This window comes from Marmota marmota, unplaced genomic scaffold (assembly GCF_001458135.2).
Source record: "Marmota marmota marmota unplaced genomic scaffold, marMar, whole genome shotgun sequence".
Lineage (NCBI taxonomy): Eukaryota > Metazoa > Chordata > Mammalia > Rodentia > Sciuridae > Marmota > Marmota marmota.
The window spans coordinates 23,247,055-23,274,958 of NW_026000019.1; the positions used below are offsets into that span (position 1 = coordinate 23,247,055).

The 27,904-nt window shown below is 49.5% G+C and overlaps 1 protein-coding gene across 1 annotated transcript in view; it reads left to right on the plus strand.

Annotated features, from left to right (window-relative positions):
* Nucleotides 1-27,904, plus strand: part of Ildr2 (immunoglobulin like domain containing receptor 2) — a gene marked incomplete at its 3' end in the record, with an annotated part of 62,942 nt that overhangs the window by 14,002 nt on the left and 21,036 nt on the right. The window contains exons 4-5 of the mRNA XM_015491639.1: nucleotides 9,971-10,303; nucleotides 11,135-11,254. Of these exons, the coding sequence (XP_015347125.1) occupies nucleotides 9,971-10,303; nucleotides 11,135-11,254 (453 nt within the window). The remainder of the gene's footprint in view (nucleotides 1-9,970; nucleotides 10,304-11,134; nucleotides 11,255-27,904) is intronic.

Genomic DNA, 27,904 nt, shown 5'->3' on the forward strand with positions numbered 1-27,904 from the left:
CCCCCCCTCCCCCTGCAGGCTGAGCAATTTCCAATCAACCCTTCAGGTTTCCCCTCAGGCTCTAGCAGCTCCTTCCTTCTCTCTCTGCTAAAATTCTGAATTTCTTCCTGCTACATATTTAGCCTCATGATTTCTTATTGTCATTGTGATACTGCTTCCTGCAGTAGATTGATTTTGCTGTTGTTGTTTTGGAAAAACAGAATGCTTACCAGCTGCCATTTAGCAACAGGTGCCCTCCAGCTACCAGGCTTGAAGGAGGGTTCACTCAGGTCTTTGTCCCTGAATATAGGTGGCATTTCATCGTTCCTGGTAGCAGGGGCTGGGGGAGGGCTGGGGCTTTGCTCTGGGGGCCCATCCGTGTGTTTCCTGGAGACGTTTGCGGGTGTCTGAGATGAAGATTGCCTGCTCTGTCAGCATTTCTTGTGTCAGCCTTGGTGTCATTCATTCATGTGTCCCTCCATTCTGCAAGCTTGTATTAAATTCCGGTGGCTTCTAAGCCCCATGATAGGTGCTGAGAATGAAGCACCAGAGGACGCAGTCAGTGGCCTCGAGCGAGGGTTGTAACCTAGTATTCAGGCACTTTGTTATGGTGGTTGATGGTCCCTGATGAGCGCCACCTCGGTGCTGCAGGCCAGCATCGGGGAGGCACAGCGAGGCCACACTAGGGGTTCCTGCCCAGATCAGCTCTCAGAGGAGGTGATGGTGAGTGAGGACTTTTCCTCAGGCAAAGTTAGTGGGCTATTCCCACATCCTGGTCATTGTGCTGGAGTTAACAAGATAGACAGGACACGGCCACTGCCTTCTAGGAGCCCAGCATGTGGTGCAGGTAAGGGTTATAGAATTGTGGACACTCAGTTATGGAGTGATAGTGTTGTGGGAGAGCAGCAATTGAGACCTGCACTAAGTACTGTGGGTGCCTAAGGGGCTCCTAACCCAGCTGCAGGGGAAGGAGGTATTGGGTAGTGGTCATTTCCTGGTCCCATTTGCACTCGGGTGGTGGCCTGGTGATGGTGAGGACTGGTTTGAGTGTGAAGACAGAGTGGTGTGGAGATGGAAGTGTTGCTTTTGGAGACTTCTGACACCAACTTCCATGCCTTCCTGGCCTACCCGGTATCCCTTCCAATTTCTCTCCCTCCCGTATTCTGCTTTCCTCCACAGAAGTGACCTGTTCATACCAGGACATCTTCCTTTGATGCTTTTAGCACAGCCATCCTCATGCCCACCATCCCCCAAGTGATGTTTCTCGCTGGGTTCGGAGGAGGTTGTCTCAGTGTCACTCCCTACAATTTGGACATGTGCTTTGGAAGGGTGGTGACCTCATCCTGATTGAGGACTGCAGTAGCAGTCTAGGTGAGGTGCTGTTAGTGCTGTGCTCAGAGTCTTAGTGCCATACTTAGGGCTTGGTTAGTGGAGAGATCCCTTGCATGGGAGATGTGGATTAGATTCTAGTCCCAGCTCCTCCTTAAGCCACAGTAGGTTTGTATCTTGGTCTTGAAATGTGAGGAATGAGGTGTTTTTTGAGGTTACTTTTACCTCTAAGATTCTAGATTCTGAACTTTTCTCCCTTTAGTTTAGACTGGAAATCAGAGCTTGAGTGACAGGCTCATTCTTCCTTTCCAGGGCAGAGCCATCAGGGGGCCTCCGCTTTCTTCAGCCTTTTCGGTCCAGTGAACAACTGGAATGAAAAACACCAGCTAGGAAAGGAGCCGCTCCCTCGTTAGGCCTTTCAGAACAGATGGAGTCGCTCCCAGTGCTCGGTGGACAGGAGAGCGTCCTCTCGGAACAATGAAGTGTGGTCCTGTGGGGGCTGGGGAAGTAAGACAGATAGGACGACTGCTTGTCCAGCCAGCACGGACCTAGAGTGTCCCAGTCTCGTTTCGTTGAGGTAGGGTCTTGCTGTGTTGTCCAGGCTGGTTCTGAACTTGTGCGCTCCAGCCATGCCCCTGCCTTGGCTTCCCAAGTAACTGGGACTTCAGGTGTGCACACCGTGCCCAGCTCCAGTCTCAGATTTTTGCTCCAGGGCTCACTTACCTCTTCACTCCTTCCAACTTCTTTCCTCCAAGCAGGAATATAAAGGAAGATGACGTGGTGGTGGGTTATTCTTATTTACCAGCTGTAATGTGTCTCTCTGTGTTAGGTGATGTTCCTGCGCCTTATCCCATTTGATCCTTCAAAGTGAGGCGGGCACTGCCTACTTACACCACAAAGACAGAGGCTCAGAGGAAATAAGTGACTGGTCCAAGCTCATGGTATCTTGCTGATTAAAGGCACAACACAGTGTCGTGGACTTAATGTGACCTGGTTGTTTTTAGTGTTTGAATCCAAGAGAAAACATATTTTCTGGTGGAAGTGGATCAATCTAGAAGTCTTGATTTAAGAGAACATCTATAATATCTATTATGGTACGTGGGGTCCTAAGGCTTAGAGTTGGTAGAAGTCAGGGGAATAGAGCAGGGGAGAGTGAGGCAGGATGGCGGGTCATCTCCTCCAGATGAGTGCTGAGTGCACGGGAAAGGGGCAAGTGAATGGGCAGTGCTCCAGCAAGGCACAGGAGGGCAGGTTGTGCTGCTGGCCACCTGGGACCAGGCTGGTGCTGTGCACCCAGGAGCCACACAGGGTATGGCTGCTGCATATGTGCGCTTAAAGTCTTAGTCTTTGAGACCATTTTTGGCTCTCTGAAAATGAAAGAAGGTATTTTGGATGACTAGAGCTCTTTATGGGCCAAGAAATGAGGAGGAGCTCAGAAGAACATGCTGCTTCCTCTGTTCCCTTCCAGCATCTGGAGCCCTGCAGCAAGCAGCACTCTGAGTTGGGGGCAGGACCCCCTTCCAGGCCCTTGTTCCGTAGGACACACGGAGATGAGCTGCATGGACACAAGCTCTGTGAGCACTAGCGCCAGAGGTATTGGAGCAAATGGTGGCCAGGCCATGAGCAAAGCCCACCCGGGCAAGGGCAGCACCGGCATCTACCACATCCTTATGGGAAAGGGGACATACTGCTGCCCTTCAGAACTCTTGGAGAGAACACACACAAGGATGCTATCATGTATTTTAGGTCTCAGAATGGAATCCGTCTGTTACCTGACCTGAGACTGAGGTTCAGGTACCGTGGTAGCAAACAAGAGACACTGATTCTGGCCAGGGCAGGAATTGGCCAGAAGGAGGGTGAGTAACTCAGAGAATCAATGCTGGAGAATAAGGCCCCAAAACAGGCAGACACTACGCAGTGCTTACTGTTCTAGTAAAGCCATTTATGTTTTAACCCGAGTTAATGAAGAACACGGACAGTTCCTATTTCTGGAGGAAAACAAGATCCAAGCTGCCTGTTCTTTGACTTTACACCTTCAGCCTAGTCCCCATCTCGATAGTCACTGCACTAAAGGACGCTCAGACTCTTCCCTTGTTGGATGGTGGCCTGGTCCTAGCAGAGAGGCTAGCCCACCCTGTTCATCTCTTACACTTGGAAAAGCTACCCATTCATTATTTCTAAAAGATGCTTTAGGAAGTTGGAACAACATGTTAAAAGTGCAAAAATGGAAGATGAATTTCTTAAAGAAGTCTTAACTCAAAGGCAGGAAAAGGAAGGATTGTATTGTCATACTGCGTAAAGAAATATCTTAGTTGTCTGAAGGCCAAGATATCCTGGGGAATGAGCAAATTTGTCACATTCTGCTTTGGAAACTTGAGTTAAGGGATGGGTGAGCTTTATACAAAATTTCTAAAGATGCCTGTCTCTAACCATAATTTCCATGACCTTTAGCAGCAGTCTTTGTTTCTCTAAAATGGGGCTGTGGTTATAGATCTGCCTCTCAAAGGTGCTGGCAGGAAGAGCTTACAACTAGTGGGGAAAGGAATGGCTTTGAAAAAAATGAAAGTGCTAAAATAAGAACAGCTTTGCCTTCACGTCTGCTTTGTTATTCCTGCAAGAACACAGTTCGTCATATATAGAGTCCTTTGGAGAACTGGGGCAGGGCCTTATTTTACCACTCGCAGGGAGGCCTTGCTGCCCTGGGGGCTGACCTTCCCCAGCTGGTGATCCAGCTACCCCTTGGACTGCCGAGGGGGCTGCTGCTCCCAGCTCTCACTTCCCACTCTGCCTTCAGGCAGCCTCCCGGGGGGGTGGCCAGAACCCTCTCGCCTCCCAGGTTCATTTCTTCATTCACAGAGTCATGCCACGGTTTGTGACCTTCAGCAGCCCCCTCAGCAGTCCGCGGGGAGCTGGACTGGTCCATGCCCTCAGGGACTTCATAGTTAAAAACCTAGTTCATATTAAATTTCTCAAGATCAGGGGCTGGTCTTATGTCTGTGTTGCCAGAACTTAGGGTAGAGTTTAAAAATGTCATTGATTGAATCAAAATTAGAGTCTTCCTGGGGATCGGGGCATAAGGAATAAAGTTGTTTTTGAAGGAGGACTCCCTCCTCCCCAGCACAGAAAACCACTCATGATCTTCAGGATGCCATTCAGGCTGCCTCTGATCAGGATTTCATTTTTAAAAGACCAACAAAAACAACAACACCCTCGTTTCAGAGGTCTAATGCTTACAGAAGTGCTGTGTACGCTATGATCCTAGATTTCACCTCTTCTGTCTCCTGCTCTCTTCTCTAAACTGCCTCTCTGGTTTTCTGGAACAATGCTGTAGTTTGGAGGATGAAGGACAGATTTCTTCTGCACCTCTGCAGATCTAGTAAGAGCTTTGAGACTCAAGTTCCTCAGCTGTGGCCTGGTGGGCCTCAGTGGAGCGGCCCTCCTGCTGCGCAGCCTGTGGTCCTTGGGCAAGGCCCCCCCGTCGGTGCCTCTCTCCCACTCCCGGGAGCGTCTTCAGTTACACGCCTGACGTTTCCCCAGTGACGTTTTCCCACACACCTGCAGTCCAAGGACAGAAGTATTTCAGTGTGGCTGGAGCCCGCGTGGGCTAGGTCCCAGAGCAGGGCACGTGAGCCCGGTCAAGGTGTGTGGGGTTTATCCTGGAGGAACTGGGGAGTCGGTGAGACCTTAAGGCAAGAAACTGAACTGACATGATTGGACGATATGTGCTTTCAGAAGAAGACTCTGGAAAAATGCAGACAGTGGCCTAGCCCGGAAGTAGACAGACCACTCTGAGGCTCTTGGAAAGCCCTGGTGGTGATGAACTGTGAGGTGAGGAGGAGGCTTTGGAGCCCGTCAGCCGGGATTCCAGCCGGCCCCCTGCTGCCCTGAGATGCTAGGCAGGACAGACACATTTGCTCAGCCTCGGTGTCTTCATCTGTAACACGCAGGGCCTACTTTACAGGACTGTTTAGAGAATTCATTAAGATGTAGTGTGACTAGCATGGGCAAGGCCCTGGGTTCTGTCCCCAGCACTGAAATAAAAGAAAACAAATGCTACGAGAAGTTTAGCACAATCTCAGACACCCATTAAGTGCTGACAACTATTGTCAAGGAAGAGAGAACAGGAACCTGATTTAGGGAGTGACAGTGGGACAGGGAAGGATCGCTCGAGAGAGACAGAGACTTGGTGACCACCTGAATATAGTCAGATGGAGAGATTGTCCAGGCCAGATTTATCTGAGGCCGAAGGGTAAGTGGAAGAGGCCAAAGAGCTCAGGACGAGGCACGGAGCTCATGAACCAGAGCTGGTGGAGAGAGATGATCAGTGAGGCTTACCCATGTTCCACTTGAAGCACTTGTCGACCACCAACGAGGCTTAAGGGACTTGAGGTGTGGGACAAAGCTGGTAGTTGGAACCACAGGGATGGATACAGCTTCTTAGATCCGATGAGCAGCTTGGCCTAACAAAGAGGCGGAAACTTTTAAATCCATCTCTCTGGCCTTCAGTGGTAGTTATGCTTTTGTATCAGCCTGTATAGTTTCACGCATAAGAAGGATTACATTTTTTGCTTCTGGAAAGTATTGGAATAGGGAAAAAAATATATTTTAAAAGCTCTAAAGAGTTAGGACCCAGCTCAGCACACTGACACAGTCCCAGCAGATCTCTTGGGAATGGGAGCCAGAGAGAGGGTGTCTCCAAGTCAACCCTGAGTGTCCCTGGGAGACTGGAAATCCTCATTCCGGTCAGCCCTCACCCCTGGAGAGCCAGGTCTGTGAATGGGGCAGAAGTCCCCCGAGTCGGGTGGATAACAGCATTGAAGTTGGGTCAGTCCGGCATGAGGCCTACAGGAAGCGATATCCAACCTTTAGGAGAGGGGCTGGTCCAGGGCCCCAGGAAAGCAGACTGGCGTTCAGGGCAAGGCTCTGTCCCATGGGGGGATGGGGTTGCACATCAGGACACCAAGGGGAAGCAGCTCCATGTAAGGTGGACATAGGTTGCAGGAAAGAGGTGCTGCTTGGGGTACAGGAGACCCAGTCTCTCATCAGGGGTCAGGGCAGGGCCAGAGCCATTCCAGCCCCATGCTAGAGTGGGAGGTGGAGAGGCGGAGGCCAGGCAGGCTAGCACCCTCATCCACTGTCCTGTCACAGTGCCCCTGTGGGGAGTGGGCATTATGTCAGTCACGGTACTAGGAGGAACGCGAGTCTCGTGGGGATGGGGTTCGTGGTAAGCTTGGTCGGGCAGGCTTGGGATTGGTTGGTCTTACAGCTTGAGACCTGAAGCACCAGGCGGCGGGGATTGGCAGTTTTAGCTTGGTCTTCACTCTGTGGTCCTCACAGATCCAATAAACTGCCATTTACAGAGTCCCTAACCCTCTTCTCCAGCTTTTCAGATCGCTCCTTGGTGTAGTCCATTTGTACAGGTGCGCACGCGTGTTCACAGACGTGTGTGTGCCCGTACGCACACATACACACACAGGGCACTCTCCCTGGTTTCCGGGGTGCCTGAGCAATGTGCGGTGAGAAGCACAGTGGGACACTGTCCCTGTCCACTCCTAATGACGAAGTCCAGCGTTGCTGGGCCGTTCCTGCCCGTCCCGCCCTGTTCACACTTCCCATCTCGCCTGGGCAGCTTGCTTGCCCCGCTCTGGGTTCACAGCTTCATGGAAGTCAGAGGCTACTCTTGGCAGCCACAGCAACAACGGCAGCAACCAGATTTATTGAGTCCTTACTGTATACCAGGCATTCTCCTAAGTATCTAAGATAGAATGTTGTTTAACTCTCAGACGACGCCACAAGGCTGTAACTGTCATTCTGGATTCCCTCCTGAGTTGACCAGTCAGCCTGAGGCTGATACCTTATAAGGTGGATGGACGTAGGTTGGAGTGGTAAGGCCTGGGTTCTCATCCAGGCCTGACCCCAGAGTCTGCGCCTTTAACTGTCATGCTGTCAAAAAGCAAAGGTTGCTGAGAAAGCAGTCCTTATTCTTGGGAGCACAAGTCTGTGTCTGTCATGGAAGAGGCTGAGGACTGACTAACGCTAGTTAATAATTGGTTGAGAGAGTCCAGTGGCTTGCTTGCTCAATGCCTAATCTCATTAACAGAGAACATAGCCAGGGAGGAGGCTATTCTTCATAGTCATTTAATGAACAAAACCCCAACTCAACTCTCGTTCTCAACATAAATAAATGAATGATAAAGAACATTTAACCCCCCCACCACATTGTATGGGGCACCTGTCTCCTTTGCTGGGTTTATTTGTCCTGGGAAGCCTAAGAACTCTGCTTTACCCGTGGAGCCTTGTAGAGAGCGGAGCAGAAGGGGGATGACCAAGTACAGAGTGTCCCCGGGACAGTGCCTGTGACTGATCATCCAGCCCAACTGCTCTGACTGAAGTCACTTCACCTTCCTGTTCCTTTTTATCATCTGAAAAATTGGGCTGTGAATAAAGATTTGAAGAAGAATCACAAGACTGAAAATCAGTGTAGAAATCAGTGCAGTAGAATTTAAGGAGAAACTGTGCAGACGTGTGTTTTTCTAATGCAGCCTTGTGAGTCAGGAAGAGCAGAATCAGACCGCAACATCTGGGGGTGTGAAGGGGAGCGTGGGGACTAGTTTCCAATCTGTTTAATGTGCCTATATTCTAAGCTGGTGGTGGTGGGTGGTCTTTGGGATGCAGGAGCTTCAGAACGGGAGGTGGGGAGGTGAGGCAGGGTACACTTTCTTCTGCCTTCTACCTGGGTCAGCGCCCTCTGTGGAGTCCACTCTGGAGTTGCCTGATGAGGTCACATCTGCTAACGACCTGGGGGTGGGCATTGTGATGATCACGAGTCTCAGATTGCTCTGTGGACATCACCAGGGCCTCAGGACTAGCACATGGCCAGGAGATGGTGGGAGCCCCGCCTCTGCTGCCAACGCTCTTTACTATACTACACGGTGGTGACTCATTAACCAGCTTCCCCGGAGAGTCCTGGACATGCTCCTGTAGCAGTCACCCATTGGCTCATCCGTTCCCCGGGCAGTCACAGGTAGCTGTAGAGCACCTGGCAGGTACAGAAGGCTGAGATCTGATACATCTCAAATCCTCTTGTGTTCACTTCCAGGTTGCATGGAATGGAGAAGCCATTCTCGAAGGGGAATTAGAATCTAGGTTCTCGTTGTGCATTTCATTGAAGAGAAACTCTGGGCTGGAAATCAAAAGACCTGAGTACAGATGTGTTATCTTGCCCTGGTGGAGGGAGCCTCAGAGAGGGAGTGGCTTTGTGGGATGTCATCGTGGGCAAGGACACAAGGCACCTGGGACAGCAGACCTTGCTCGGTGTCCCAGGTCCCCACTGCAGGTCTAGGGCAAGACTCTGCCTTGGGTGCCTGCGTCCACTTCGGAACCTCGTCCCTCTGTCTTCAGATCCCGTTTTTCTGCCTCTTGTCATATTTCAATTTCTGCTTCTAACAGATGTTCCCAAGCTGGAAACTCTCCCACACAACTGGGAACCTTCTGGTCTTGTTGCCTGGGATGTCTAAATCTTATGGTCAGGTTCATAGTGGCCCTTCAAGGTCTCCTGGACACTCTGCTGATCTCTCACTCACCCATGTTTCCATCTTGCTTAGTCACCAAGCCTCAGGTTGGATCTTTTTGCCACTTAAACTTCTAATCTGCTTTTTAGTTCTTCTTTTGGCTACCCTTCAAAGCTTTTGGACTTAGTCTGCTGCCTTTGATCTGAAATAAAGACTTTTCTTCTCCTTCATCTCTGTCCGCTTTACTTGGTCACCAGCAGGAAGGGAAGTCACCTCCTCTTCAAGTCACACTTCCTGGCTTCTTTTTCACTATTTGTGGAACATATGCTGAGTATCTGTGGACTTCATAAGCCAGGGCAGCAAGGTAATCACCCTTCTCACCTGAAAGGGAATGAAAATAAATAATCGCAAAATTATTGTGATAAATGTCTAGAAGAGAATGCTGGATATTCCGATGGCACAAAGGAGGACGTGACAAACTGGGTTGGTGAAGAAGCCTTGGAGCTGGGTTTTGAAGGATGCAGAAGAGTTTCCCAAGAAAGTGGGGAAAGCATTCCAGAAGCAGGGAACACCGTGTGTACAGGCCTGGGGGTGTGAGATGGTGCGTCCCGTCCGGGGAGACTGACGGGCATTTGATTGATATTCCTGGAGCCTGGTGCCAAAGTAGAGGTGCTTCAAAGAGCTGAGGCTGAAAGGGGAAGAGGAAGCAGGTGGTGAGCACCTTAGATGCTTTGCTGAGGGTCCTCGAGGTCGTAGAGGAGGGGTGGAGCATTTCTAAGAAAGAGAACCAACTGTCAGATTTAGAAAGGTTACCTGAATTTTAGAAAGGAGAACGGTCCGGATGTTGACAGGGGGATGCAGGGAGATCTGACGGAGGTTTTCATCATCTTCTAGGCAAGAAACCGAGGCCCAAGCAAAAGCATGGGAGTGAGGTTAAAGAGGAGAATGTTAACAGATCTCGATGGCTAGACTCAGTGACCGACTGGACATAGGGAGTGAAGTAGGTGTCTGGAAAAGACCACCAGGTGGACCTGGATGCCATCAATTCCAGTGGAGAAGATGGGCAGGAACGGTTGGGGCAGTAAAGTGGGAAGGCGGTGGTGGGCGGCCGGGCTGTGGCCCTGTGTGGACATGCGTGTTCTGTTTTGCAGCCGTGGCCGAAGGCCTCCAGGTGACAGTGCCCGACAAGAGGAAGGTGGCCATGCTCTTCCAGCCCGCGGTGCTTCGCTGCCACTTCTCCACCTCCTCCCATCGGCCTGCCGTCGTGCAGTGGAAGTTCAAGTCCTACTGCCAGGATCGCATGGGGGAGTCCTTGGGCATGTCCTCCCCTCGGGCCCAGTCACTCAGCAAGAGGAACCTGGAATGGGACCCCTACTTGGACTGTTTAGACAGCAGGAGGACAGTCCGAGTGGTGGCTTCAAAACAGGGCTCCACTGTTACCCTGGGAGACTTCTACAGGGGCAGAGAGATCACCATTGTTCACGGTACGGATGCCCTTGTCTGGACTCTAGGAAAAGGGAGGGAGGTCAGTTGCACTCTCCACTGACACAAGGGGACACCAGCCTCTCACTCTTTCAGCCCCTGAGATCCCACTTTATAGGAGGTGGGAGCATGAAGAGACCTAGCAGATTGCTCTAGGGGAAGGTGGCTGGGCGTAGGCGGGCAAGTGCAGCCTCCAGAGAGCACAGAGGCCCGTGGAGGGCACTGCTTAGGTTCGGAGCTGAGTCAGAGTAGGTTCCAGTGAAGGAACTTCAGTCCCATGTCCTAAGCCTTGACAGCGCCTTTTTGGCCCTTTCCCAGCCTGGGAAGCAGACTTTGCTAAGAACCTCCTCCCCAGGGAGAAGGGAGGTCGCACACAAGTTGCAGAGCCAGGCGGATGTGTGGCCTGAGCCCCGGGGGATTTTGTATCAGTTCCACCCTGTCTCCTGCTCCCTAAGTTTTGGGATAAAAAAAAAAAAGTTCCAGGAGTCTGATACAAGCTGTTTGATTATTCAAACTGTGGCGAATTCCTATTAGATCAGCTGATTTCTAGGAGTCCAGGGTTATTCTGGAACTTGTCCGTCTCTCGGGGCCTCTGCAGGCCTGGGTGGAAGCCATCCCTCCCACAGCTGGGGCGAGACGCGTCTGCACTGTCTCTGGTTCCCACCCGAGGGAGGCCAGTTTTTGTAATGGTTTTGTTTTAAATAAAGGAACATCTTTCAGTCGCCATGCAGGCAGAGACAGAGAACACTGCAGACGCCTCTCGCGTCCCCAGTTGCTCAGTGCTTTTCTTGCTGAGGACAGAGTTTGAGAACTGGGTCCTTCTTTCGTGACAGATGCAGATCTTCAAATTGGAAAGCTCATGTGGGGCGACAGTGGGCTCTATTACTGTGTCATCACCACCCCCGATGACCTGGAGGGCAAGAACGAGGACTCGGTGGAGCTGCTGGTGCTGGGTAAGTGACCGCCAGGCCCGGGTTCACCTGGACACTGTCCCTGTGCTCACATCTCTGCCTGAGAGTGTTGGTGGCTTGCATGCAGCCTTTCTGGTTTGTGCTCTGACCAGTCTGCTTTAGACGACGCGCCTGGGAGCAGTAGCTTTATGGATGTCTTGCTTCCTGGAGGCTGCAGCCCCGGTTAGCCTGGGCCCAGTGTTTTCTCCTCTCTTCCTTTCCTCCTCCTTTCCTCTTTACCTTTAACCTGGACTTCGCTGTTACTCTTTACTTGGCCCTTCATCGGTGAACTGTTGAAGCAGGGTAGACACCAAGGAGAGTTAGAATTCCTTGGTGTGTGAGTGGCTCTAGTGACCTCAGGGTCCTTCCCACTCACTCCCTCTCCTGAAGACAGTCACAGACGAGGTGGCTATAAACCAGAGTCCCCTAGCAGAGGGTGCACCACACAAAGAACTGTTTGGGAGATGTCCGCGTGTTTAATTGGAAGGCGAATTCTGGAAACCTAAAGGGGTCTGAGTGACTAAAAGCACATAGATTCAATCCTCGTTACTGTCAGTCTCATTGTAAGGGAAGGCTCCTCCTGATTGGTGGCTCCTTCTCTGTGGAGTCAAGGAATGCGCCTGTTCCAGAAATGACCTCCTGTTGACACTGAAAACTGAGTGCATGTTTTGTGTTCTATAGATGTTGGCTGAATAAGAAAATTAGAATAAAGCATGCAGAAACTGCCTCAAGTGTAGGAGAAGGGGTGATTGAAGACATCCACTTGAAGCAATTTTTCAGAATAAATTACATTTTTTGTAGCTTCCAAGACATCAAGTGACAGCGATTTGGAGAATGGATAAGGGCGCCTTGTTTTAAAGGCAGTCGAGGTTGAAGATTGATTTTTACCCTTTGTGGGAACCTGAATTGCCAGAAATAAAGTGGCATCTTCTACTTAGAATGTCTAACCATAGTTTTAATCGCATAACTTTGGCAAAACAATTGTTCTGAAGCCTTAGTGTGCAAATTGGACTAAAGGTAACATTGGGCACCTTGCTAGAAGGCTGACTTAATCTTGGGGCCCAAAATACAAAGCATAACTGCTGAGACTTTTTTATTTCCTTTCAAAAGGAAATAAAAACCCAAAGGCTTATATTAATGTTGCAAAAGAACACAGGAGGCTGAATTTGAGATCTGCTGTGGCTCCATGAATCAGAAGGGAATAAAGAAGATTAATTTTTGCTTAATCACACAACTCTAATAGCCAAGTTTGGAGGAACAAGTGGCTCATTGAGCCTGCAATTAGCTAATTGTGGGCACAGTTATTTGACCAGGCGGCCATTTGCAGAGAAGTCATTGACTGTGAAGGAGAACGAGGCCACAGGTAAAAACCACTTGAAAACATTGGTCCCAGTTGTCCTGCACACAGGGAAATGAACTGAGGGAAAGCGGTCCTCTGAATTCGTGCTGGAGTGGGTGGGAGCATTCCTCCACATCACAGCACACGAAGCAACTGGGGTCAAGGATGCTGTTCTCAGGGCCAAAGGGACCCGCAACTGGTGGGTGAGAGCAAGGCTCAGAAGAGCATGGTCACCAATGGCAGGAGGCAAGATGAAGGACAGAAATCAGTGCTTACTCTGAACAGAATCTTGAGGGGAAACTGGAGAAGCTGTCGATCAGAGTTCATGGCGGGAAAAGCAGCCCAGCTGAGCAGACCCGGGCGAGGGCAGGGGGGAGGAACCGCATGGCTCTGCGTGGCCACGTGAGAACGCTCAAGTGGGATGGATGGGCCATGGAAACGTTAGGGCAGCACGACTCAGGTTACCCATTCAGAGGGTTAGTTGGCAATCTGTGAACATTTTCTGGGTGCATAAAGTACTGAATGCAAAATTGAGCCTTGTTGGCCTTGATACTCCTTTGTAAAAAATTTCAAAACACTGTCCCAGTTTTGAACATCCTAGTTGTTTGGTTGTTGTATCTCGCAGGCCTCTTTGATAGGTGTGTTCTTTTGAGACCTGGAGAGTGACCTCATTTCTGAGGCCAGCCACTAAGGAAATGGAAACATCAGTGGGAAGATAACAGGGGTCCATGGTTGACCAACGACCACATCCATGAGTCACGAGTTCTGTCAGTCACTGAATTTCATGAGGAATGCTTGGAGGATTTGTTCCAGGGTAGAGGGCTCAGAGTGGGGACCATGGAAGATGTCTCCCCATGTTTGAAGTGACGTGGTACAGGAGGGGCTGGCAGCACACTGCCTGGCTGGGCAGAAGAAGCTGGGAGTGGAGGTTCAGGGAGGGTCCGCCGCAGGTGAAGAAGGCCCGTCAGCACCTGGAGACATCTGTACCTGGATTGAGCATCTTGGCAGCAGTGGGCACTATGGGGAGAAAAACCCACTCAACTTAATTACTTGTGAGCTTTATTTGCAATTCTAAACTGTTGGGTTAAGAAGTAAAAAACAGACGTGCTGGTAAATAAGAAGGTGGCCCCCAGGAAATCCTTCCTCTTTACAGAGATGGACAGGGTTTCAGAACAGCGCGGGTGGTGCTCACTCGCAGGGACCAGTGGGAGGGTGCTCGAGAGCCAGGCGGGTGTGTGGCCTGGCTGACAGGTCAGGCTAGCAGGACTGGTCTCATGGGGTGTACAGAAGAAACACCTGGCAGTGGCTGGAAGGAGCAGCCACCCTGGTTCTTGGAGATGATTGCAAAACAGGGAGCAGAGAACTGATTGGATTTCAGATGCCTTAGTGATGAAAGATGACCTACAGAGACAAACTGGATGCAAAGTTGAGGAGAATTTAGTTTCCTGAGTATATTCCCAAAGGTGAGGCTGGAAAGCTGATGAGCAAGACCGGGAGGTGTCATACAGGTAACACTCAGATGTTTGGACTTTGCCGGGGGTGGTGGCGCACACCTGTAACCCCAGCGGCTCCTGAGGCAGGAGGATCATGAGTTAAAAGCCAGCCTTGGCAAAGTAGTGAGGCCCTAAGCAACTCAGCAGACCCTGTTTCTAAATAAAACTAAAAAGGGGCTGGGGATGTGGTTCAGTGGTTAAGTGCCCCTGGGTTCAATCCTTGGTACCAAAAAACAAAGAGGTTTGATTTCATCCTAAAGACTCTGAGAGCCAGTGCAGAAACCTGAGGCAGGAGGATCCCAACAACCAAGGAGCTGTGACCAGTGAGGAGACACCAGCCACCTCCCAGGAGGCTGTCGATGTTCATGGAGTGGACGCTTCATGATCAACCTGCACATGCTCAGCACTGACACTTAAGAGGCACAAGGTGGGCACAGCTCTGGGGCCTGCCCATTCCCACGTAAGACACAGGCCCCACAGCGCCTTCATTCTTGGCACCTAGCTAGGCCACGTGGAGAGAAGGAAGCGCAGGAACTGGTCCTGGCCTTGGAAGCACTCAGAGTCAGGGTGCTCCTGGTGCTGTGGGGGAAACCAAGGCAAGACACACCCAGAACCAAGGTACCACTCTCAGAGCGAGACTGGAACACGAGACCAGCGGGTACTGTCCTAGGCCGTCACCCTGTCAGCTCTGTGGCGCACTCGGCTCTTCTTCCGTGGCTCTCCTGCCCCTTGTTACTGGAACCTGTTACTCTGATCCTACCTCCCACTGAGGTCCAGGCCTGCTTTCCAAGTGTCAGTGAGACACCACCACTGTGGTGTCCCATGGCTTCTTATGGGATGTGTCCCAAGCCCCACTCATTCTCCTGCCTCTTAACCTGTTTTGCCACTGTCCTCCTTCTCACGTAGTGGCCAGCTGTGGCTCAGCAAGGTAGAAACGGGTCCCCTGTCTGACCCATTCCTCTTCATTTCCCTTTATACATTACTCACCCAGATCCTCTGCATCCATCTCAGGAATGTTCTAGGTTGCCTGTCCTCAGTTCCCCACGGGTTCAGAAGCCCACACTTTTCACCTGTGCCACGGCAGCAGCCCCGTGACTTACTCCTCTGCTTGGGCCTCTCTCTGCGGCATCATTTACCCGCCTGCTGATCACCGTTCTGATTTTGAGACCTAACTTCACTGTTCTGTTAAGGTTTCTGCACTGGCTCTCAGAGTCTTTAGGATGAAATCAAACCTCTTTGTTTTTTGGTACCAAGGATTGAACCCAGGGGCACTTAACCACTGAACCACATCCCCAGCCCCTTTTTAGTTTTATTTAGAAACAGGGTCTGCTGAGTTGCTTAGGGCCTCACTACTTTGCCAAGGCTGGCTTTTAACTCATGATCCTCCTGCCTCAGGAGCCGCTGGGGTTACAGGTGTGCGCCACCACCCCCGGCAAAGTCCAAACATCTGAGTGTTACCTGTATGACACCTCCCGGTCTTGCTCATCAGCTTTCCAGCCTCACCTTTGGGAATATACTCAGGAAACTAAATTCTCCTCAACTTTGCATCCAGTTTGTCTCTGTAGGTCATCTTTCATCACTAAGGCATCTGAAATCCAGTCAGTTCTCTGCTCCCTGTTTTGCAATCATCTCCAAGAACCAGGGTGGCTGCTCCTTCCAGCCACTGTCAGGGGGGACAGTTTGTTCCCTGCCCTTTCAGATTGTGCATATGTCTACCCATCGATCAGAGAGTTGTGACTTCTTCTAAGTGAAGAACAACTTTGTGAGCTTCTTTTTCTTAAGAGCCCTGGGTTGAGTGGACATCCGGATAAGGATATTTTAATTCAGTGTGACCTCTGCTGATCCCAGTGTCAGCACCACTTGAAGAGATACCACTGAGCCCTCCTTACTGTAGTCACCTCTGAGCCAAGCTCGGCCTAGTCAACCCTGAAGACCAAAACTTGTTCCAGTTGTTCTTTGCAGTTCCTCAAATCCCGGTATAAACCCATAGTAAAGTCCTGATTCTGCTTTTATTTGCTGCCTTCTTTCCAGGTTGTGAGGAGGTCGGGACTTGCTGCCTACTCACTTCCGCCATTTCCTCCTGGCACCCCACTTGGAATTCTTTGGTTATTTAAATTATTACTAATGATATTTCCTTGGGGGCTATGCTTAAAAGCAGCAGAGATAGGCACTGGCTGACTTAAGCCAAAAAGGAACTCGTTGGAAGGCTGTGGGAGTTGAAGAAAGGCGGAGACTCGGTCTTGGAAGTCAGGGTAGCACTCATTGCCCGCAATGACTGCCGGCTCAGGGTCATTGCTTCGTCTTGGCCAGCCGTGGGTTAGGAGGCGCCTGGGTAGCTCCCTTCCACGTGGTGCCAGTGGTCTACACTTTCCCACTGTTTGGCTCTGCTGTGGGGACCTTTGCCCCCAGCTACAGACACACACGCGTACGCGCACACACATTCTCACTCACTCACTCACAGGAAGGGAGAGAGGAAAGTCACGTGGAACTTTTTAGGGGCCAGAACTGGGAGTGCCAGGAGTCCCACCTGCTGACATTTTGAATATGCCCAGGAAGAAAATAAAAGGGTTTGAACACAGTAGTTTCTGCCTTGCCAGAGATGCTCTAGGGTCTATGTTATAGGAATTTGTGGGTAATGTCTTTAGGGCTCTGTAGCCAGAACAAAGCAGATTTAGATGTCATTCTCTGCTCTTGTCAGTCTTAGGCCAGACAGCCCAATCGGCCCACTTTGGTCAGCTGTCTGCTGCTCAGCCTTGGGAGATCAGGGGCTTTGGTGAACCGTCCATCAAGACACAGACAAGAATTAATCCCCTCAAGTAAATTTGGGCACTGTTGCAAAAAAAAAAAAAAAAAAAGGAATAGAAGTGGGGCCCAAGAAGCAGTAAATGTTCACCAGTGGTACCACTGTCATGGTGTACAGGGAGGGCCAGTCAGAGTTCACAAACTGTTCTGCGAGAATCTTGTAAGAGAGGAGGACAGGTGTTATTTTGCTCATTTTCCAAACAAAGAAATTAATGTCCAGGTTTTATGACATTAAAAAAAGAACTATAGATAATCAAACCCACGTGTTCTGATTCCTGGACTCATCTCCTTCCATAATACCAGGCAACCTGTGTGTGTGTGTGTGTGTGTGTGTGTGTGTGTGTGTGTGTGTTAAGAAGCCATAGAATGAGCTGTGTTTTAACAATGTGGCTGCTGCCTGGGGCCATGGGTCAATTTCTATTTGCCCCAGGTTTGTTTCAGCCTTTTACTTTGTTTCTTGGTGAAACTGCCTACAACCATTGACCTAGGCCCTCACTTCAAAGGCATGGCTGTTCCTGTCTGGATTGAATACCTCCCCACTGAGTGTGATTCACCCCTCCTTCCACCCCGTGCATCTGAACCATCCACAAACTGCTGTGGATGCTTCTTTCAGAGGCTTCAGAAATATCCAAAGATATGAGATTCACAGAAATGGGAGGACAACCACCGATCCAACATTAAACAGGAAAACTATGCCGAACACCCTTCAATGTCTTTTTGATGATTCAGAAGGTAAAGTCATTCTGAAGCTGGAAATGCACACAGTGTTTTGGGTGCTTTGAGATGACAGTGACAGATACCTTAGAAATACTTAGACAGCCATTTGGTATCCTAGGGCCAGACCAGTCAGAGGAAGGAGGGGGAGCTCCCAGAAATGTGCCACCTGAGATGAGAGGTGCAGGATCAGTGGCAAGGGCAGGCTGTTTATAACCAGACCCATGCCACCATCTGGATAGGCATCAGATTCCTTCGGTCAGCTCCAGCTGTCAGGAAGAGGACTCACCATTTCAGGAAAGCTCATGCAGAGAAGTTATTATTGTAAAATTTAGAAGTAACCTGCTCTTTCTATGAGGGCCTGACCCATCTTTCTGATGTCCCATCTGGTAGCTTGCTTTTAAGACCTCCAATCAGAAAAAGGGGGAAGGAGCCCCTGCAGAAGTGGGGCTGGGTGGGCATTCTTGCCTCTGTCCTCTAAGAGGACTTCAGCCAGGGGATGTTTAGATTCAAGCTAAGGAAGACATTCCTAAGGGCAAATTACACATTGAGGAAATGAAGGATGGTTGAGGGAAATTATAGAAATCCCTTCTCTGAGGATCTTTGACTTGGAACGGGTTCTCCTGTCTGGGATAGTGGATGAGTGAGATGGCTTCCCAGAGTCTGCTCGGTGATTTTGACTCTATTTGAAAGATGCACAGATTTCAGAGTTCATTCTCCTTAGAGGGTATTGCTTAGATACTGAAGCTTGGTTTTATTTTAATATTGTTTCTGTCTCAGAAAAAAAAGGATACAAGCTTTTTATCAATATTTCAAACAAAACAGAAAAAAAAAAGAAGAAAGCATCTCCTAAATTTTTGCTATCTATAGTCAACTGTTACATTTTCCAGAACTGGTTTGGTTGCAAAGGATGGAGGCTCCCCCTTGCTCAGGAGAAGTCTTTGCTTAAGTAATCAGTAAGCCTGGGAGTTCCTGGCTTCAGGCATGGCTGAGTGCTAGGCTCTGAGACAGAAACAATAGTAAAATAAAACCAGGCTGTGCGTCTTTCAGGGGAACTCCATATCCCCACCTCCCACTGCCCCTCAGGACCAGGCAGGCATTCTCCATGAGGGCAGGACGCCTCCCCAGGTCCAGTGTCCATGGTCTCAGACCTCCCAGCTCTCTTCCTCTTTCCCTGTGATTTCTGCAAAGTCCTGTTGTGGAGGTGCCTGTGTGCCGGGGAGGAGGCAAGCCTTAAGATCTGCAGGCATGAGGGAAAGGAGTAGCTTCCTAAAGGAAAGCAGGCAGTTGTTTCCAAATGAAGAAGCAGCGCGTGCCAGGCAGGCAAAAACACACACTGGTGCCACGTTGTGGAATGCATCACCAGTTTCTGCTGCTTTAGGGCCAAATGCAGCACTAATCCCAGAGGCCAGAAATAGGTATGTTCTCAGCAGGCCCCTGTGAGCAGGCAGCGACTTGGGATGGATTCTGCCCCTTGAATGTGATGCTATGGAGTTACCTTTGCACTCCCGTCTCAGAAAAAAAAAAATGCTTATTATCAGTATTTCAAACAAAACAGAAATGAACCAAAAAAGGAAAGCATCTCCTAAAATTTTGCTACCTGTAGTCAACATGCTCCTATTTTTTCTTCCATCTCCTCCTGAGACTTAGAAGTACATCATGTATTACCTAGACAAGTGATGAAGAAATGGGTGGGCATGGGTTGTTGTTGTTTTGGTTGTTTTTCTTAAATCAAGCTGTTCACAGTTCTGTGCCTGAAATTGTTAATTGTGGTAGAATATAAACTTTTCTGCCCAGTAGTGTGAAAAAGCTATTAAGAACCTAATAAGAAGCCAGTTAATTTTTGGGAGAGGTATATCTCAAGAGGTGACTGCACAGGGGTGTCTGATAGGAGTGTGTTTGTATGGCTTGCAGAAATGCCCTAGCACCCACCCCTGGATTACCACTGGCTGCCTCCTTTGAAGCCTGTCTGTCACTCTCTGGTGAGTAGTTCAGGCTGTTCAGAAAGGCTGCTTGTTGCCAAGCTCCCCACCCCCTCCCTCTTTGCCTGCCCAGCCCCGTGCTGCTAACCAGGGAGATTTGCCCATTAGAAGGGCCTCAGCTCCCAGGGTTCCCATGGCAACAGCCTCCTTGGAGGTCTTTGTTGCTTGCTAAAACTTTGATCTCTGAGAGTGGCTGCTGCTGTTTCTCTGGAAGATTTACAAACAGAGGAAGAGGGGGAAAGAATTGGGGGAGAAGAAAGAAAAAGTTTACTCCTGGCAGAAGGGAGAGAAAGAATTAATTACAGAGCCACACTCTAGCCATAAATCTGGAGACGACTCCTTTGGAACGTCTTCTGATTTGGGCTGTGCCCACATTTTCATTTGTCGCCCTGTGCAGAAGATTTCAAATGGGACTGGTCCTCCTAGTAGGGCAGAACATCCTCCTTCAGCACACACCTGTGCCTTCAGATTCCAGGGGGGCTGAGATAACCCCAGAGGCTCCATGAATGGAGAAACACAGTGGCTTTTCAAGCCTCTGCCCCACTGTTCCCCACCCCCTGCCGTGGCTTGCTCTGCCCTAAGCTTACCCAGGCACCTCTGTCAGTCTTGTTTTTAGAAAGAACCAGAAAAAAATATGTTAAAAGTCCAGAGGAGGAGGAGGAGCCAGAAACCAGGCATCAGCTAGAATCTGATTCTGGTTCCTGACTGTGGCTAACAGCATTCTACTGAGAAGTGGGGGCAGGCCGTCAAGGCCTCCAATGTTAGGACCACGCCCTTTGCTCCTTACTCTTTAGATCTCTCACCTGCGTAGTCTCAAGCTTGCTTTGATATCTATTTAAATTACAATTGAAACTTAATGTGTATTTTTGCATGCTGTCTCCCTAGCACAGTTCAGCACAGTGAAGATAAGAAATAAATAAGTGACCTTGTCTTGTCCTTAGAAAAATTTCTCTTTGTGAAGATTAGAGTTTTGAAGTAGCGAACAATGTAAGAAAAGACTACAATTGTGTTTGGATATTAAATATCTAGGCCACTGATTCTCAGAAGGGAGTAGTTTTGCCTCCCAGGAGCATTTGGTGAAGTTGGAAGACATGTTTTAATTGTCACAACTTGTAGGAAGCCAAGTCATCTAGTGGGTAGGCCAGGGAGGCTGCAGAACCTTCTGCAACACAGAGGATAGCCCGCTCCTACTCAGCAAATAATTATTTGGGCTCCAAATGTCAACAGTGCCAGGTGGTGAAAGTCTGTTTGGATACTGGATAAGATCCACTGTGCACATAGGAGGTTTTGGAGTCAGCTTTGGACTCTAATACTGTGACCATAGACAAGTCCATATCTATGAGCCTCAGTTTCCTTGTCTCTAAAAATAAGAGAAGGGTCATAAAGACACATGGAAGACCTACTGTGAGGACTCAATGGTGCATAATAAGCACTCAGTGAAGTTAGCATCGTTCCCTACCCCTTCCTATTCCCCGCCTCTCATCACCAGTGTGCCATCCTTAGTCTGAGAGAGCCATCTTTAGGGAAATCTACATTGAGGGACTCCTGCTAAAGAGCAGATTTTCTTCCAGGGTGTTCCATAGACAGAGGCTTTAATGGGCCATCTGTGAATTGACAATCCTATTACTAACAGATTCACATTTTCTCAATGGCATCTGCCCTGTGCTTTGCCAGTGGTGACCCTAATCAGCCCTGTGGAATCTTCCTGTTAGTGGCTTGGCGTGCCTTCTGTCCCAGCATGCTGTATTCTGGTTGCTATTGGAAGCCCCCATTTTCTCAGTGGACGGCCCTTAGTTGATTGCAGAGTGTTTTCTGCCTGAGCTAAATACAAGGATTAGGGGCCGGGGTCAGTCCATGAAGCCTGGAGGAGTTTGGGGAAGACCTAGGACTTGGATTAGGATCTAGATGGGCCTGCGAAGACTTTAGACAGAATGCCTTTGGAATTCATCCTTCAAACTAGGATGCCCTGAAGAGTAAAAGCGGAGGGGAAGATTTAAATAATTTGTGGCAAGACCACCGGCATATACTGAGATTGTCCAGGCAAACTGGTATGATGGCGCCCTTCCCTAGAGGATGACCACCTCCAGGAGTCTCCCGCGAACTGAAAAGAAGACGTAGAGGACCTGAGGTCTCATTCTTGTCCCTCGGGTCCCCGGCCTAACCCCTGCTGCTGGGTGGCGTGTGATTCACGGAGACCTGCGGCGCACGCACGTCTCCTTTCGTGCGCTTGCACAAGCCCGGGGGCCCAGGGAGAGGGTGATCTGACCTAACGGTATTTCCAGAAAAAACGCTCCCGAGGCTTCTGAGGGCGGCCCCGCCTCGCGCGGGCGGAAGGCGAGAGGCCCGGGGCTCGCTGCCCGCGGTTCCCGCTCCACCGGCTGCGGCCGCGCGGGGCAGACCCGGCTGTCAATCAGCGCGCATTCCCGGGCCGTTGCCTGGCGACTCGGCGGCCGCGGCAGGGTCAGCCGCGAGCTCTTTGTGGTCGCGAGGCCGCGCGGGGGCGGGGACAGGGAGCCCCGGTGGGTGGCACCGCGGGGGTGGGTGCGCCGGGGACGAGGCGACTGCGCTGGGAGCCGCCTGCAGACAGTGGGTCCATTTTCCCCCCCAGCCAGCTGCGCTCTTCAGGGGTCGCGTTCACACGGGCGGCGCCTCCGACTGGCTGAATCGCCTCTCCAGGGAGGGCTCTGGGAAAGGCTCTCGTCCACGCCCCTCCAACGCCCCTCCAACGGAGGGCGCCTGGCCCCGAGCGAGGATCGGGCAGGAGCTCTGACCGTCCGCGGGCCTGCGTGCCCCTCCGCGTGGGGCCAGACCCCGGGGGCCCTTTTGGGTTAGGGAAAGTAGCCATCCTGTCCTGCCTTATGGGTGCGTTTGTGCTGGTCAGTGAGTGCGACAACACACAGGCCCAAGAAACTCGACGTCCTGCTTCCGTGCCTTCCCACCTTCCTCCCCATCATTTTGAGTCAGGTCTGCCTTCTGCACTGCATCTCAGGCCAAGTAGAGCGTGGTCTATTACTAATACTGTTTCGCATCTGTGCGCTCCGCGGGTAGGAGGCTGCATCGCGATAGTGCTTTGCAAAGGCAGAGTACTTGCAATCATTTTTACCCTTGTTTATTACTTTGTAGCAGCGCGGTGAATGCCTTTTAATTAGATCATACTGTGTTATGATGTATTCAGTCATCATTTTCCAGTCGCAGCTTGAAAAGGTGTTGAGAGTTTCAACAATCTCCAACATTTTCTACATCCAAAAATTATACTTTAATTATATAAGTAGAGCAATAATGTCACAAACACAAATTTCACAGTCACTCCCTGCAAATACTAGACTAGAAAACGTCACTGCACATTTCTAGAAGAAAGATAAGCAGAAGCTGAGGACAGTGAGATATTGGAGAAAGAACAGTGGATGGGAATCCTCAGACCTGGGTTCTGTTGCCGGTTGGTCCTTAGTCAACTCTGTGGCTTGGGGTGAGATTCTCAACCTCTCCCAACTTCCTGAAAACATGGGGTGGGTATGGACCAGACCTCTGTGATCCTTTCTGGCCCTAAAATCTGATTCTAGAATTCTGTGTGAATAGAAGAAGTTACCTCTTTAAGCTAAACTTATAATCACCGCCAAAAAGCCGGAAGCATTTATTAACAGTTAATTGCAGATGGTTCAATACTAGTCATTTTATGGAGAGAATTCACTGTCAGAATTATTCTTTTAAGATTATAATTTAAAGTGAACTAAAATATACAAGACACAAAAAGAAAAAGTAAACACAAGAAATGCTTAAATACACAGTTTATAAATACATATATAAGAGAAAAGAGGCTATATCCACACTTGTTTATTTATAGTTTATTCCCATAAATCATATTTATTAAATTCATGGTTGCCATGGGAATATAGAATAAAACCGAGGATGTGTGTGCCCTTGGGAAATTTCCAATCTATTTGGGATTTTGAATAGCCATGGAAACAACACGTGAAGCATAGCCATAGAAACATCTTCACACTTAAAAGGGCCAGAGAAAGGCATCTGCTCCCTTCAGAGACACAGGAGAGAGACATTTTGGAGGGCTAGGAGCTGAGAGAAGAGGGGGTGGATACAGCACATCCCTGAAGATAGATCCAGAGGAAAGCTTGGGAGTGGATGAAGCTGTGTGTTGAACAGAAAGGAGGAGAAGGGGAGGCACGGCCCCGGGGGGAGGCGCTCCTCATCATCCTCATGTTCTGAAACAGAGGGCTCCCTAGTAGTGTATATTGGCCAACCCTAGGCGGTCCTGAAGTTAAAACTCTCAAAGAAACAAATGGATGGGATGTGCTGTAGGTATCTGAGGGTGGAGAAGATGTGCTTATCCCACTTTTTCATGAGTTCCAATGCATTAACAGCTTGTCTGCTATGGTCAAGTGACTGAGTAGCCAGGTCTAGGTTCTAAAAACAAGTTTGTACCAAATCCAGAACTTCTGCACTGTCCATTGCATTTTGAAGGCTTGAACTAAAAATCAGAACTTGGATTGAAGTATTAAGAATAAAGAAAAGAAAAATCTTTTTATCTAAAATCTGTATGCATGTCGTATCTCTGTAGTGACTTCCTTAGAAATACCCTACCCTGGTGGTCCTCAAATCTCAGGATAAGGGTTGGGCTGATTCCATTCTCTTAGATGGCAAATAGTATTTGTATGGTCCAGTGTGTGGATGATGCTCCTGGCATCAAGCCTTGACTCTGGGGGTGCTGAATGTTCTGCAGTGCATAGAAGAGTGTGGAATGAATGAACTGATGAGTGAGTGGTCGCTTCAGATTTTTAATTAAGAGCCTACTCCCACCTGGAATGGAGAGAGGGGACTGTGAGCAGCGAGTCAGAGCCTAGCCAGGAGCCAGTCTACCAAACAGTGGGGATTTGCTACTGATAAGTGACTGAGGTGACTTCTCGCGATGGGCTGCTGGGGATTATTGGTTTAGGGTAAGTCCCTGTCCTGAGGGTTTCCTCCCTGCCACTGGAGGCACAGGTAAGGGGACCATTGCAACTGAGAGGTAAGTGCCATAAGGAATGCACGTACAGTGGTCCCAGTGGTCCCAGGGAGCGTGGAGGGGAAGCAGCTTCTCAATGCAGCTTTCTTACTGAGTCTGTCAGAACACATTTCAGGCGTGATAAATGCTTACCTTAGTGAAGAAGTTAGGTAAATTCCGCCTTAAGGGGCCTGGCCTTCTAAGACATGAGTGTTAGAGGATTGGAGGAAATATCTCCAGGACACGATCATTGTGAAAGGTGCAGAGATAACACTCTGAATAGAGGAGTAGGAAGCTAGGCAAGGACTGAGTCTCTGGGGAAAGGCCTGGGACCAGATGGAACACGATATTGAAGAGGCAGAGAAAGGCAGACTTGCAGGAAAAACTCCTTTGATTTTGGTGAGTTTTGTGACACAAAGGCAGGTAACTAAAACCAAGTTCTGCTCATGCTGTTGGAGGCTGTATGGGCATGGGCTACACCGAGACTCTTAAGCATCCCAAGGGGCCATGTCCTGGTCCTGTTTCTGTCTGCACCTGGTATAGTAAACACTTCTGTGTTGATTGAATGAGTGAGTGAATGGGTTGGAGACCTCACAGAGTGAGCTGGTTCCTGGGAACGTGTCCAGACACTTCAGTTGGGGATGACTTCAACATGGCAGAGGCAGAAAACAGCTGGAGTAGGCAGCTATATAGATAAGATATTAGGTGTTTTGTTGGCAGTGCCTGCTTCTACTGTGAGCATTCACCCCACAGTACCTTGCCATGCCTGGCGGTGGACTCTGTGACAGTATGGCCTGAACCTGCCACTGGTGTGTGCTTGCCAGGCCATTAGCAGATCTCATTCATTGTGGGTATTCATGCGGAAATTTCTTTCAAGTAATGGATTTTTGCAAGGTTTGGAGAAAACTGTTTGAGTGCTTACATGAAAACTGTATTTTCCGTGGATAGTTTGAGCTTTGGTTTGAAAAGAGTCAATGTGGCCTTCTATCTGCAGGGTGTGCTTTCCAGCATTTCCTCAGACTTTAAAGTGACTTGTAATTGCCACTCTTGAGTGAAGTCCTGGAAGAATAATGGTGATTTTCGGGAGTTGGGAGAGTGCTGCTGAAGCCTGGAATGTGTTCACCGCAGCCATTTAGATGCCGGAGGAGCAGACTTCCCTCGCACACAAACGAGGAGGGGGAGAAGAGAACGGTAGCATTGTTGAGGGTCTGTCAGGGGCAGAGTTGAAAGCAAATGGATGATTAGAAATATAGGACTCCAGCACAAACCCGAGTTTCAAAAGTCTTTCACTCCAGGGCCAGGGTTGTGGCTCAGTGGTAGAGTGCTTACCTGGAATGTGTGAGGTACTGGGTTCAGTCCTCAGCACCACATAAAAAGAAATAAATAAAATAAAGGTCTCGTGTCCATCTACAACTAAATATATATATATATATTTAAAAAGTCTCTCACTCAGTAAAACGTAAGTCATGGTGGAAAAGCCAGAGCTTTGCTCTCACTCTGCTGTGGATACAGTGATGGTGTCTGCTCTACCCAGCTCCCCGTGTTCTGGACTCAAAACCCTGAATGTCACCCCCTTCACTGAAGAGCCTGTTGCCACCCCACCCCAGGGCCAGTGGTACTCAAGAGCTCCGTGGGAGGTCTCCACCTTCTGAGGGGTCAGTGTGGAGTGTGACTTCAGGAAGCTGCTGGATGTAGGTCTTCCTGGAGCAACAGCCTTTGTGGATTCCTGGTCCATACTTCTGATATACTCTCTCCTTGTTTAATTTTTTCTATTAAAAGAAGTAAAGCAGCCTAGAATAACAACAGAGAGCCTGCTCATTGTTTTCCGGGATGCCCTTTCTAGAGCCCCAAAATTAGAAAGACTAACAATTTGGTGTGTCATGCTGTTATTTGAAGTTTTAATTTGGACGTGAGGGCCCAGAGCTTACATTTTTGTACTTCTGTGTGTGGGAGCCATGTTAGAACACCATTAAGGTGATCTAAAGGGCCTCTGGGAAAACCTGGCTTTTGGCTTTCCCACTGTGAGCCTTCAGAGGCAGGTTCATGGTCTCTGGGCTCTGTACCTACAGGCATATCCCCTTTGACTTGTCTACCATTTAAAAAATGTGTTTGTTAATCGCCCAACACTTGAAAATCATGACATTTTACATAGAATCTAGGGAATCTTGAATAATGGGTTTGCCTCCACTCTCAGGACAACTTCCCGGGGGGCAACAGATGTCCACTGGTAAGACCCTGCTGTTCTCTACACCCATGACCCCTCCCTGGTGTCTCACATCGGGCAGCCATACTCATTTAATTTGCATTACCTGCTGGTCCCTATACACATTTCAGTTTGCCACTCCAATCACTGAGTATTGGATCTGAGAATCAAAAATCATATAGATAGGGTGAGCACACAATCAACTGCCCAACTAGAATTCTCTGAGTAAACAGGGGTGTTGTGAATAATCAACCATGGTCATAGGCATAAACCAGGAAGGTCCCAACGAACCCAGACATGTAGTCTCCCCATTTTCACACCACTACATTCAACTCCTTCTTACGAAAGAGGAAACTGAGACCTAGAAAGGGGATGTAATTTGCCTGTAGTAGGTACTGAATCAACTCATGACCTATCTGCCCTAACTATCTTGACTCCCATCCACTGCTTTTCCTAACATAACAGGCTGAATCTAATCCATATCCTCCTGGAATGTAGGGGTGAATGATTACCACGCAACTAATGTCCCCTGAGAGCTACAAGGGAAGCTGACATCATCAGTGGCATTTCTGCTGTGACTCTGATTAATGGTTTGGACCACAGAACCTGCAGAGATGCTCGAAGCACTAATAGGCTGGACAATGAGAGATCCATTCAGACACACCAATTGTCCAGGCAGGGGAAAAAAAAAACATAGCAAATGTTCCCACTAAGTCAGTCTATGGTGACTGACCTGCTGACCAGTGCTGACTCTAGATTCCTTGATTGGCTAGGCCTGGCAAGTGAGTGTGAATTGTGTCTGCAAGAGCCATCTAAGATCCCAAATTCCCAAGTCTTTGACCAACTGCCTGTGGCCTCACTGAGTCTGCAAGAGATATCTGCAGAGAACACTCCAGATGAGACCGGTGGTCACTGTTCATCACTTGCTCAGACTTTGGTCCCAAACCTGTCTGGTCTCCTGCTGTGGGGACTGTGTGGGCCTTGGGGCACCTCTTTATGTTTTGCAAAGGCTGCAATGAAAGGCTGGCCAGGAAGTCTCCTTTAGGGTGCTTCCCCAGGGCTCTGCTTGGCTCCTGCTGGTCCTCCTCAGGGACCCTGCAAGCAGCAGCGCCATCTCACAGGTC